At 40.1% G+C, this 13833-nt stretch overlaps 1 protein-coding gene across 8 annotated transcripts in view; it reads right to left on the bottom strand.

Annotated features, from left to right (window-relative positions):
* Positions 1–13833, bottom strand: part of LOC139537475 (P2X purinoceptor 5-like) — a 53435-nt gene that overhangs the window by 1644 nt on the left and 37958 nt on the right. For 6 of the 8 annotated variants that reach the window (XM_071338829.1, XM_071338830.1, XM_071338831.1 and 3 more), the window contains 10 exons: positions 8877–9027; positions 7882–7953; positions 7189–7264; positions 6784–6868; positions 6519–6599; positions 3940–4081; positions 2955–3088; positions 2493–2586; positions 2322–2387; positions 112–194 (listed from right to left, as the gene is read on the bottom strand). In XM_071338829.1, coding sequence (XP_071194930.1) covers positions 112–194; positions 2322–2387; positions 2493–2586; positions 2955–3088; positions 3940–4081; positions 6519–6599; positions 6784–6868; positions 7189–7264; positions 7882–7953; positions 8877–9027 — 984 coding nt within the window. Of the gene's footprint in view, positions 1–93; positions 195–2321; positions 2388–2492; positions 2587–2954; positions 3089–3939; positions 4082–6518; positions 6600–6783; positions 6869–7188; positions 7265–7881; positions 7954–8876; positions 9028–12901; positions 13020–13833 lie in introns of those variants that run through there. The other 2 variants (XM_071338837.1, XM_071338833.1) reach the window with 2 other exon arrangements.

Here is a 13833-nt window from a genome sequence, read left to right as displayed (position 1 = left end):
AGAGAGAAGTAGCAAGGCAAACAATCCAAGACTGTCGTTTATTCAGTAAAGTAAATAATTTCAAAGTGTAAATTCTGTAGTTAGTAGTAATACCATGTCATAGTGTCTTACTTGAGAATCTCAAATTTCCTGTCTCGGTAGAAGGAACTCGTGCTCAACATGTAGACAAATATCATATCACATGCAAATTTTCCCTGAAACAAAAGGCAAGGTTCAAGTCAAGACATACAATAGTCACATTAATCATGATAGAAATAAGGCCAACACCCCCCAATAAAGCTTCAGGCAACTTCACAGGCCATAGTGAAAACAAAAATACAAAAAACACTAACTGTCCTGTGGATGTGTACAGCAGACTTCAAAGAGCTGTCTCCTCAGATAAATAAGACTGAAATAGGGCACTATTTATAGGGGCAGAGGGCTTCTGAATGCCAAATTGACCCCTATACACCCAAGGTACTCCTGTAGATATGACAGGTTTAGACAGTTAAAAGAAAATGTAGCGATATTGCTTAGACCTACCCAAATGTTTCAGATCTACAAACAAGGGGATAGGGATCGATTTGGAATGAAGAAGATTAGTATATTGTATGAAAAATGATAGGGGATCGCCCTCTTGTGGTGAAACAGTGCATTCAGAAAGTATTCAGACCCCTTGACTTTTTACACATTTTGTTACATTACAGCCTTACTATAAAATGGATGAAATTAAATACAAATCCTCATCAATCTACACACAATACCCCATAATGACAAAGCGAAAACAGGTTTTTAGAAATGTTCGCAAATGTATTACAAATAAAAAACAGAAATACCTTATTTACATAACTATTCACACCCTTGGCAATGAGACTTGAAATTAACCTAAGGTGTATCTTGTTTCCATGGATAATCCTTGAGATGTTTCTACAACTTGATTGGAGTCCACCTGTGGTAAATTCAATTGATTTGACATTATTTGGAAAGCCACACACCTGTCTATATAAAGGTCCCACAGTTGACAGTGCATGTCAGAGCAAAAACCAAGCCACGAGGTCGAAGGAAATGTCTGTAGAGCTCCGAGACAGGTTTGTGCTGAGGTACAGATCTGGGGAAGGGTACCAAAACATTTCTGCAGTGGCCTCCATCATTCTTAATTGGAAGAAGTTTGGATCCACCAACACTTTTCAGAGAGCTGGCCACCCAGCCAAACTGAGCAATCAGGGGAGAAGGACCTTGGTCATGGAAGTGACCAAGAACCCGATGGTCACTCTGAAAGAGCTCCAGAGTTCCTCTGTGGAGATGGGAGAACCTTCCAGAAGGACAACCATCTCTGCAGCACTCAACCAATCATGCCTTTATGGTAGAGTGGCCAGATGGAAGCACCTCCTCAGTAAAAGGCATATGACAGCGCACTTGGAGTTTGCCATAAAGGCATCTAAAGGGCACTCAGACCATAAGAAACAAGATGCTTTGGTCTGATGAAACCAAGAAGAAACTTTTTTGGCCTGAATGCCAAGCGTCACATCTGGAGGAAACCTGGCACCATCCCTACGGTGAAGAATGGTGGTAGCAGCATCATGCTGTGGGGATGTTGTTCAGCAGCAGGGACTGGGAGACTAGTCAGGATCAAGGGAAAGATGAACGGAGCAAAGTACAGCTAGATCCTTGATGAAAACCTGCTCCAGAGAGCCCAGGACCTCAGACTGGGGCGAAGGTTCGCCTTCCAACAGGACAACGACCATAAGCACACAGCCAAGACAACACAGGAGTGGCTTTGGGACAAGTCTCTGAATGTCTTTGAGGCGCCCAGCCAGAGCCCGGACTTGAACCCGATCGAACATCTCTGGAGAGACCTGAAAATAGCTGTGCAGCGATGCTCCCCATCCAACCTGACAGAGCTAGAGAGGATCTGCAGAGAAGAATGGGAGAAACGAGACTCGAGGCTGTAATCACTGACAAAGGTGCTTCAACAAAGTACTGAGTAAAGGGTCTGAATACTTATGTAAATGTGATATCAGTTTTACATTTTTAATACATTTGCAAAAAACTCTAAAAACCTGTTTTTGCTTTGTCATTATGGGGTATTGTGTGTGGATTGATGATGGATTTTAAAAAAATAATCTATCTTAGAATAAGGCTGTAACGTAACAAAATGTGGAAAAAGTCAAGAGGTCTGAATACTTTCCGAATGCATTGCATTTCAAAAGCATTTGATAGCATCGAACCTGGGCATGCTGCATGAAACAGAATTACAGAGAAATATTTTTTGGGGGGGGGAGAAAATAGACAAGCATGTGTATTGGAAACAAATTAAAACACAAATCTATTAAATAACTTACCATGCCCATAATAGCGAGCCCAGACCCAATAGCTATTACTGTGGGAATGATATTGAATTTTCCAGCCTGAAGAACACAATAAAGAACAAAGAACATTTGATCTGACACGGACTGTAATATTACCAACACATTCAATTAGACAAGTAAGTGTAGCTAGAATCACTGTCATACCCGTCCATTCACCATGATATCAAAGCGAATCCCATAGACTTTATACAAAGTCCGATAGCTCTCTCCAGCTTCATCTTTGTAATACCGGGCATATCTGGAAAACAAACAAATCAGCTGTTTGGAACAGAAATGTCAACAACTGCTTGGTAGAGATAGATCTGAGATGAAATACAGTACTTGGAGAGAGCTCAGGCTTTATTAGCTCAAGCTAATAACTTTTCAGAATAGTGCATGGATTATTATATCTGCATGAAGTAAAACGTGCTTAAGATGCAGTACGGGGATCTGAAGCACAACACATTTGTAACATGTTGTACCAATTGGATTCATAAAATATCATGCGAATTGCAACAACAACAAAAAATGGGGACCCGTTTCAGCTCATGAGCACCACTTTCAAAACTACTGGCTGAAATTATACAAAAGTTTGGGAACATTACTTTAATGCATGTCAAGATGTACCTGAAGTTGTAGCCTGATGTGACAGAGCTGTTTAAGTTCATATCCAAACGAGTAAAGCTGTACTCTGGGTTACACTGTGAGTAGTCCTTATCCAAATCACAGTTCCACTCAATCAGAATTCCAACTGACCCACCCTGAGAGACGGAGAGACGGAGAGAGAGAGAGAGAGAGAGAGAGAGCGAGCGAGCGAGCGAGAAAGATTACACTGTTTATGAATAAACACCTGTGCTTGACGTTGCTCTAAATATGGAGGATTACTCTATTGCCCTGCTATTCAAGATTTACTTTCTTAACCTTGACTATGAACTGTGGTCACATTTACATCAACTCCTCGTTAAACATTAACAACTAGGAACATAAATATACTGTACTTCACAACATTAAAACTGGCAACTCTAATGATAACACAGTAGCTACTACACTGCTGATCATCTTCGCCATATATGGTAAGAATGGCTCTGGTTAACCCATTGTCTTGTTCTATGCTGGGTGTTCGGCTATATTAACAACAAAAGTTAGTGTTTACTTGTAAATGTCTACCATGAGCTTACTAGGGAGTTGAGGTGAAAGCCCTTTATGCAGGGCTCTGTGACAGGCCACTTAATACAGATCTAGCAACTGCTATGTTTCATATTGTTGTTGTAATTATTATTATTAAATGTCAGGCCTAATGACTGCAGCCTACATGGCAAATGTCCAATTAAATGTAATCAAAATTATGGTAATTACCTAACTGCCTGAAAGCAAGCATAATTATCAAATGGACTGGAGGAAAATAGAATTACACCACTCCCACACTGCTTGGATAGAATGATGAAAGCCTGAAAAGCCTAATTTGGATTCAGTGGACTCAGTGTTTAACAAGAAACCCAACCCTCTATGCCAGGTCTCTCTCTGACAGGGAAAGTGGTCTCCTGACCTCAATGGGACAACTTGGTTAAATAAAGGATCAATTGAAAGATAAAAAAAGAATACATTTATGTACCACTACAGCCATGTCCTGAAAATCATGTCCAGTCCTGCTGACTAGGTCTCCCAGACGGAAGATGGGGCAGTAGGGATGTAGGTCGTTGTCATAGGAACATCTCTTTAGATAGGAGTCATTACCGGTGTCCAGGACATTTGACCTGCGGGAAAAAGAGACAGAACAGGACATGTCATTTTTTAAATATGTGATTAGTAGTCCAGTATCATACTTTTCCTTGGCTAAATCCCAAAAAGGTCATAGGCCTAAACCAGTAAGAATGAACTGAACAATTAAGTTATCTTATCACCTTGAAATGACACGCTTTTCTCTGTAACCCTTAGATAAGGAATAGCACAGAGTTACATATATTATCTATAATTTCTTAAATAGCTCATATGGCACTGCAAATATATTATGCTATTTCAAGCTGCACATCTACTAAACTGTTCATTTTATTCATGCTGCTCATTCAAGGAACTTCAAATCTGTCGTTCTAAAAAATAAATAAAAAAATAAGTAACTTCATAGTTCAAGCACTTCATAGTTTAGACACTTTCCATTCCATACACACAATGTAGGGGAGAGTGGGGTATGTTGAGACATTTTTTACATTCAGTATCACTACATCAAGGGAAATATAGTATTCTTTCTAACAAATATATGTACATTTATTTCAGGATATTGTGTATCCCTGGAAATAATCTGAATTATTGTAAACATAAGTTTTGAAAACATAGTTTTTACAAAACAAGTGGTCTCTTGGCACAACTTACTCTGGGTATGGGGTAAATTGAGCATAGGGACAGGGTAAGTTGAGCCACCTTGGGGTAAGTGGGTGATGGTGTCCTGTGCCAGTGGCGTGTGATGGTAGGTCAAAGTTTAATTAATGGAATGGGAGTGTGGTATAATTGTACATCTTCAATGTATGCCTACATTCAGCTATACACTGAGTATACAAAACATCTTTCCATGACATAGACTGACCAAGCAAAAATATTTAAGTGCCTTTGAACAGGTATGGTAGTATGTAGTATGGTAGTAGGTGCCAGGTGCACCGGTTTGTGTCAAGAAATGCAACACTGCTGGGTTTTTCACGCTCAACAGTTTCCGGTGTGTATGAAGAATGGTCCCCCACCCAAAGGACATCCAGCCAACTTGACACAAAACTGTGGGAAGCATTGGAGTCAACATTGGCTAGCATCCCTGTGGAACGCTTTCGACAACTTGTAGAGTCCAAGCCCCGACAAATTGAGGCTGTTCTGGGGGTGGGGTTCCTAATGTTTGGTATACTCAATGTAGATATCTCTGTTTAATATCACTTACTCTTCCATTTCTGGACCAGTGGTCTGGGCCAGGGATGATGTTTCGATGTGCCAATTCATAGGAAGGTTTTCTGCATAAGCCCATGAAACTGGTCCACGAGATTCTTGGTATGTTTAGCAAGCTCAGACTCCATTGTCATCAGATAAGACCTTGTGTACCTCTGCTACTCTATCATAGCTTCTCTTTCACACAGGTTCATGTTCATTTTATTTTTTGTCAATGTACCTCTTCAGTGTCATTCAGTAAATTTTCGCAGCCCTTACTGCTGATCGAATGGACTTCTTCCCTTCTCTGACTTCCTTGGCTGCTCTCTCAAGAACCTCAAGGGGGGCTAGACCCCTGCTTGTTTTACGTTTGTATACACAGGGCATGATGATGTCTGCTCTGTAACAATACAAATCTTGAGTTCATATGCATGACACATAGCAAAAATACTATGCATAAAAATGACAAAATGTAAACATCAACTTTACCAAGGCAAACATTTTGACTATATTTGCCCACACAGCTTCAAGGATGCACTTTCATGCTAGGTTTAGGACCTCATATTGTAGCTTATAAGAGACCCCAACTGATGTACAAAACTATCTGCTTTGGTTTAGATAAAGAATCCTGAAACCTCTAACACAATACATTCATTTTTTCCATGTGGTTTCAATCCTTCACAGACTCAATGAAATGATGACCTCTTCTTAAATATTTGGTCACATTATTAATTTTGTGTATGGTTTCCTAGAAACACTCTCCCCTAATCAAAATATCTACAACTGAAATGATGAATCATGAATTGGCAGAGGTCTGATGTCTCTGTGCTTTCCTATTAGGCATGGAAAGACACCACCGATGTTCTGGCTGATGAACCCTTCTACAACAACAGCCTTACTTACTGACATGAGAGCACAGTGAGCCAATCAGATCTGTTCTGACACCTGTCCTGGACTAGGCCTGCTCTGTTGTCAAGGACGTCTCAGATGACCGCTCCACTGTCTCACTGAACACACACATACACACACGCACCCAGTATGCACGTGTACAGACACACACACACACATTCACTGGGCCCTGGGCGATATGGCTATGGGTGTATATAAATAGAAGGGACTGTGCACCCTCATAGCTATCCAAAGCAGTTCTAGGACATGTATCCCCCACTGCCCTACTTACACATACTTAATGATCTATGTCACTGACACTGACTGTTTCCCTAGAGACAGATAGCCTCTACTACCCTGAAGTCTGCATGAACAAGCCCCACTTAACACCACACCACTTACTTGGAGAATTCAAACTTCGGAAACCTGACAGAGTTCTTGATGTAAATTGTGAAGATTTCTGCCTTGCTTAATAAAGCCTCCCTGGAAAGTAAGGGGGAAAGTGTTAAATCAAAGTGACTTCTACATAATGGTAGATGATCAGGACAAGGTACTTCAGAATACTGAAGTACATAACATAGTGTATGTAGTGGGTACATTTATACTGAGACTCAATGCAAAAGTGACAATTTCATTATTTTCACAGCAAAAGAGGATGAATTCTCACAAGGGTTTACGTCCCGTCTCAACAGGACACCAGCCATGTATCTCACAGGTCCCTGTAGAGTTTAAACACAGGCCGGTCTTCACCCCTGCAAGGGAAGGTAAAGATCGCTGTCAACATCCTGGAAAGACAATACTCTTGGGGAAAATTAGGGTGAAGGGTAATGCGTAGGAGTTACCAAAGTTGAATAATTTTGGCATGCAATATTTTTCTAAGGAATTTCCTAGAGAGACATTTGTCCAATTCCAACGCTGTGATTCTCATAAGCTTTCTACACATTAGCGGTATACATGTGCATCTAAGAGAAATGTGATCATAGCCAGTGTTAATCTGTAAATAAATGTGAATCTTGGAAATGTAAATAGAAATTAGATAAAGACTGCCCCAGTTGACCATATTAGTCCTTACCATTGCCAGCAACTACCGCCTCACCCTCAGCACAATCCTCATTGTTTACACATTGGCCATCTGGCACCTTAGGGCTCTGGAGAACATAGGACACGTTGCTGCAGTTAAAAATGCAAGCCTGTATTCAAAGCAGTGTATTGAAGAGCCTAGAGATTATGATTATTAACATACAATAGCATAGTGACCACAGTGGGGAGCACCATTTGAACGCTGAAGCAATTTAGGAAAACACAATGTTATTGGACCAGTGAACCCTTCATACTATGAAGTTTTTATCGTCATTAAATATAATGAATCAATCATTCATAACTTATCATAGCGGCACCGAAAGCGTACTTTAACATCAAATAAGCAATTATTGGAAGACAATGGCAAGGTCAAGCCATCTTTCTCTGAGGAAAGAACTGTTGGGCCTGAGGCATTACAAATAAAGCTCTAGGCAGTTTGGATTCTGACATCCGCCTCAAAATACTAGCCGTTTTTTTCTGCTTGCTTTGCCATATATGGTAAGAACCATAGCATCATCAATGCTGACTTAGTGGAGTTTAATTTCCTTGTTTGATTGGATCATTAAAGTATTGCTATCTCAGCTGCACAGTCATCCAATCTCTATCTCAGGGGGATCTTTGAAAATAAATTCAATAAACAAGATTTTGTCTAGATTATGGTAGTACGAAATTGCTTTTCACTCACCTCAGCACAGAACCCAAGGCTCTGATGCGGGGTCTCGATGTAATTTGTAACAATGAAGAAAACCTGTTCACCCTGAAAAACAACAACAAGCTAAAACTATACTTTCCTCAATCAGGTTAGTCAGGGGACTGATGGAATGTGTGTTGACTATACAAAATTAAATCCCTAAATACATATTCTTTTGTCAAAGCTTTTAATAAGCTTAAATATAAATAGCACAGTTTCTCACCACATATTAATATAGTTTTACAAAATACAAAATGAAGGAGATCCAGTGGTGGCTGACTGGGCTCACCATGTGGACAAGAGCAGGCTTTTCTATTGAATCTGTTTATCATTGAGTCGCTAAAGGTTAAGTGAATTATACTGATTAGAGTTGAGAATCAACTCCCTATCTTTTATTTAACAAGACAGATGAAATGGAGTGTATATTGAGGAAACAGACTCATAGCTAAAATGCATATAACGATTGTCCTGTTGCTCTACAGCCTGTACAGTATAACGTCCAATGACTCTAATCATCGCCATTTCCATGACCATACAAGATAAACATTATTTAAAGAAGAGTTGAAGAGCACTCTAAACACGTGTCAACTTCTCATATTCTAAAACAGTACCAAATGGATGTTCAAAATAGCTGACAAAGATGCTTATGCCAATGTTTCATAAAGTGCACTAATCTCATGCTATAGCCAGATATACTGCCAGATATACTGTCTCTATGGATGTGATGTAAAGCTGCATGTGGTGGCCTGTTACTTTAAAAATCAGTTGGGTGTGATTGAAAACTGATGAAAGTGAGTTAATGGAGAGACCTCATAAAAATTTTACTCATTGTACTTGAAAACATACAATATCAATGACATGCTGTATCACTGACTGAGCTTCGGCTTCAACTCAATAAGACTTGAATGAATCATTTAGCAGTAGCCTGTGTACTGTGTGTCGGCTCTACCTGTGTACATAAAACCTCCCAAAAAGTCCCTGAATCTCACCGTTGGAGGTATGACATAATCCTCAGGCCCCCACAGGCGAAGTCCAGTTTCCGTGTTGTTGGTCATGACTACTCCTTTCAGCTTGGTGATGACAGAGCTCTGGACGGTCTCCTCCCTCGATTGGTACCCCTTCTTAAACACTAAAACCCACCTGAGAATTTAAACACACTGATTATTGATTGATTGATAGATTTTTTTCTGTAAATTCATTAATTTTAACTCTCGGTCACATATGAAAATAGATTAGTTGTCAGTCACTTATAAAATTAACATTGATGGTTATTTGAACAAACTTGGATCCTTCATGTGCTGAGTGCTCATAAGACACATAAATGTCAAATGCATTCTATAACCCTGTTATAGAATACTGTAATACATGGTAATGAGATGAGGGAGAGGAGGCAGTCATGAAAGGATACTTTCATTTTGTGGAGGAATGATTTGTCTCTGTGACATGGGTGGATTATTTCGGGTCAAAAGTAATGTAACAAAAAAAATGCTTTATTTACATTTACCCGAACTGCAATTATTAATTTGATTTTTGTTGAGAATTTCTCTAATTGTATGAAGGAACATAGGAACAGATTGACAAGTTGAACTGGTAGCCTACCAGCCTAATACACACTTTTTTACAAGGGTACATGATGTTAAAAGTTAATGACGGTAGCCTCGTGAAGGGGAGATATATATCCTTCTGGAATTCTAGGTCTCTGGAATTATTATTGCAAAAATATATTTTTAAAAGTATATTGTCTGTATACTCTCATAGTGCATCAATATAGCCACCTGAGGGTACCTTGGTAAAGCTGGTTTGAGATTCGATATTCACCAGACATTAGGACCTAAAAACGTCACTAGCTCCCAAATGATTTGAGCTACATACCTCAGGTTGAGTTATTTATGAAGGAAAAAATGTGTACAACATTGCCTTATTTTCCAGATTCCGACCCGAGTTTCATAATCACCCCCACACATGGAGTGACCTCACCTGGCTTAACTGGTGAGAAGAAACAAAACCTCTCGTCACTCAATGCCTAGGTTTACCTCCACTGTACTCACATCCTACCAAAGCCTTGTCTATAACATTATGCCTTGAATCTATTCTTCTGCGCCCAGAAATCTGCCCCTTTTACTCTGTTCCGAACACACTAGACGACCAGTTCTTATAGACTTTAGCCATACCCTTATCCTACTCCTCTTCTGATCCTCTGGTGATGTAGAGGTTAACCCAGGCCCTGCAGCCCCCAGCATCACTCCCATTCCCCAGGCGCTCTCATTTGTTGACTTCTGTAACCATAAAAGCCTTGGTTTCATGCATGTTAACATGCAACTCCTCCCTAAGTTTGTTTAATTCACTGCTTTAGCACACTCCGCCAACCCGGATGTCCTAGCCGTGTCTGAATCCTGGCTTAGGAAGGCCACCAAAAATCCAGAAATTTCCATCCCTAACTATAACATTTTCTGACTAGATAGAACTGCCAAAGGGGGCGGAGTTTCAATCTACTGTAGAGATAGTCTGCAGAGTTCTGCCATAGTATCCAGGTCTGTGCCCAAACAATTCGAGCTTCTACTTTTAAAAATCCACCTTTCCAGAAACAATTCTCTCACCGTTGCCGCTTGTTATAGACCCCCTTCAGCCCCCAGCTGTGCCCTGGACACCATATGTGAATTGATTGCCCCCATCTATTTTCAGAGTTCGTACTATTAGGTGACCTAAACTGGGATATGCGTAACACCCCAGCCGTCCTACAATCTAAGCTAGATGCCCTCAATCTCACACAAATTATCAAGGAACCTACCAGGTACAACCCTAAATCCGTAACCATGGGCACCCTCTTAGATATCATCCTGACGAACTTGTCCTCTAAATACACCTCTGCTGTCTTCAACCAGGATCTCAGCGATCATTGCCTGCGTGCGTGATGGGTCCACGGTCAAACGACCACCCCGCATCACTGTCAAACGCTCCCTAAAACACTTCAGCGAGCAGGCCTTTTCTAATCGACCTGGCCCGGGTATCCTGGAAGGATATTGACCTCATCCCATCAGAGGATGCCTGGTTGCTCTTCAAAAGTGCTTTCCTCGCCATCTTAAATAAGCATACCCCACTCAAAAACGTTGAACTAAGAACAGATACAGCCCTTGGTTCACCCCAGACTTGACTGCCCTTGACCAGCACAAAAACATCCTGTGGCGTTCTCCATTAGCATCGAATAGCCCCCGCGAAATGCAACTTTTAAGGGAAGTCGGGAACCAATATACTCAGTCAGTTAGGAAAGCTAAGGCTAGCTTTTTCAAACAAATTCTTCCTGTAGCACTAATTCCAAAAAGTTCTGGGACACTAAAGTCCATGGAGAATAAGAGCACCTCCTCCCAGCTGCCCACTGCACTGAGGATAAGAAACACTGTCACCACCGATAAATCTATGATAATCAATCATTTCAATAAGCACCCCCTGCTTCTCCTTCACACAAATCCAGACAGCTGATGTTCTGAAAGCCCTGCAAAATATGGATCCCTACAAATCAGCTGTCTGGACCCTCTCTTTCTAAAATTATCCACCGAAATTGGTCCATTACTAGCCTGTTCAACCTCTTTTCGTCTGAGATCCCCCTTTTCAAAGGGGGAGACACTCCAGACCCAAACCGTTATAGACTTATATCCACCCTGCCCCGCCTTTCTAAAATCTTCGAAAGCCAAGTTAACAAACAGATCAACAATCATTTCGAATCCCACCGTACCTTTTCCACTATGCAATCTGGTTTCTGAGCTGGTCATGGGTGCACCTCAGCCACGCTCAAGATCCTAAACAATATCATAACCACCATCGATCAAAGACAGTACTGTGCAGCTATTTTCATCGACCTGGCCAAGGCTTCGACTCTGTCAATTTTTATTTTACTAGGCAAGTCAGTTAAACCTCTACCGCTTCTCTCTCCCGGATCCGGGATCCTCCTCATCAAAAAAGCTGACTAGCATAGCCTAGCCTAACGGGACAGGGATATCATATAATATAATTTTCATGAAATCACAAGTCCAATACAGCAAATGAAAGATAAACATCTTGTGAATCCAGCCATCATTTCCGATTTTTTTTATGTTTTACAGCGAAAACACAATATGTATTTCTATTAGCTAACCACAATAGCAAAAGACTCAACCGCATATTTTCACCATTTTTCTACCGCATAGGTAGCTATCACAAAACCGACCAAATAGAGATATAATTAGTCACTAACCAAGAAACAACTTCATCAGATGACAGTCTTATAACATGTTATACAATAAATTTATGTTTTGTTCGAAAATGTGCATATTTGAGGTATAAATCATAGTTTTACATTGCAGCTACCATCAAAAATATCACCAAAGCAGCCAGAATAATTACAGAGAGCAACGTGAAATACCTAAATACTCATCATAAAACATTTATGAAAAAATACATGGTGTACAGCAAATGAAAGATGAACATCTTGTGGATCCAGCCAATATTTCCGATTTTTTAAGTGTTTTACAGCGAAAACACAATATAGCATTATATTAGCTTACCACAATAGCCAAACACACAAATGCATTTATTAGCAGCAAAAGGTAGCGATCGCAAAAACCAGCAAAAGATATACAATTAATCACTAACCTTGACCAACTTCATCAGATGACAGTCTTATAACATCAGGTTATACAATACACTTATGTTTTGTTCGAAAATGTGCATATTTAGAGCTGCAAACCGTGGTTATACATTGTGAATATGTAGCATCGATTCACCAGAATGTCCAGAGCTATTTTGGACACTCACCTAATCTGACCAAAGAACTCATCATAAACTTTACTAAAAAATACATGTTGGACAGCAAATGAAAGATACACTAGTTCTTAATGCAACCGCCGTGTTAGATTTTTTAAAATAACTTTACCATAACAAACAGCTTACGTTATAGCGAGACAGCGCCTGCCAAAACGGCGGATAATAGGACTCAACATTTTCCACAGAAATACGAAATAACATCATAAATTGTTCTTACTTTTGCTGAGCTTCCATCAGAATCTTGTACAAGGAGTCCTTGGTCAAGAATAAATCGAAATACTTAAAATAAGGGCAGTGTTTTGTGTAGGCTTACACTGGTGTTATGTTTTGATAACCATGTAAATCTCTCTCGGACAAGGTGACGTCGATTAATATATTTGGCTCTATTTACACTCAGATTCGAAAATGCTAATTATCATCAAAGTGGACATTTACATTTACATTTAAGTCATTTAGCAGACGCTCTTATCCAGAGCGACTTACAAATTGGTGCATTCACCTTATGATATCCAGTGGAACAACCACTTTACAATAGTGCATCTAACTCTTTTAAGGGGGGGGGGGGGGGTTAGAAGGATTACTTTATCCTATCCTAGGTATTCCTTAAAGAGGTGGGGTTTCAGGTGTCTCCGGAAGGTGGTGATTGACTCCGCTGACCTGGCGTCGTGAGGGAGTTTGTTCCACCATTGGGGTGCCAGAGCAGCGAACAGTTTTGACATCATGCAAGACTACAAATCACTGCATCACTCCTCCACATCATCTCTAGCTGACACCTTTGCTAACAGGTATTGTGTCAATTTAAAACTTGCACAAGACTGTTCACAGAATTGTTAATTTAAAGAAATATTGCCAATTTATTAATTACTAAATTTAGCTAGCATTAGATCGTTAATGCAGAGATTCTTACATTTGCCTCAATTCCGCAGTCTCATCCAGATCATCATGGCATTTGTAGTTCTTTACGATAGCCACATTAACAGCTAATTAGCATTACATTTTGGGGGGTAATTACAGGCAAATATATTGATAAAACTCACCTTGTCCTAGGGAGATTTATACTGTTATCAAAACGTCACACCAGGGTAAGCCTACACGAAACACAACCCTTAGTGTTTCTAAAATCCCCTATGGGTAAAATGAATGGTGGAA

This window comes from Salvelinus alpinus, chromosome 13, assembly GCF_045679555.1.
Source record: "Salvelinus alpinus chromosome 13, SLU_Salpinus.1, whole genome shotgun sequence".
NCBI lineage: Eukaryota > Metazoa > Chordata > Actinopteri > Salmoniformes > Salmonidae > Salvelinus > Salvelinus alpinus.
Note: the sequence above shows the minus strand (reverse complement) of the source record. Positions and strands in the feature narration are given on the sequence as shown.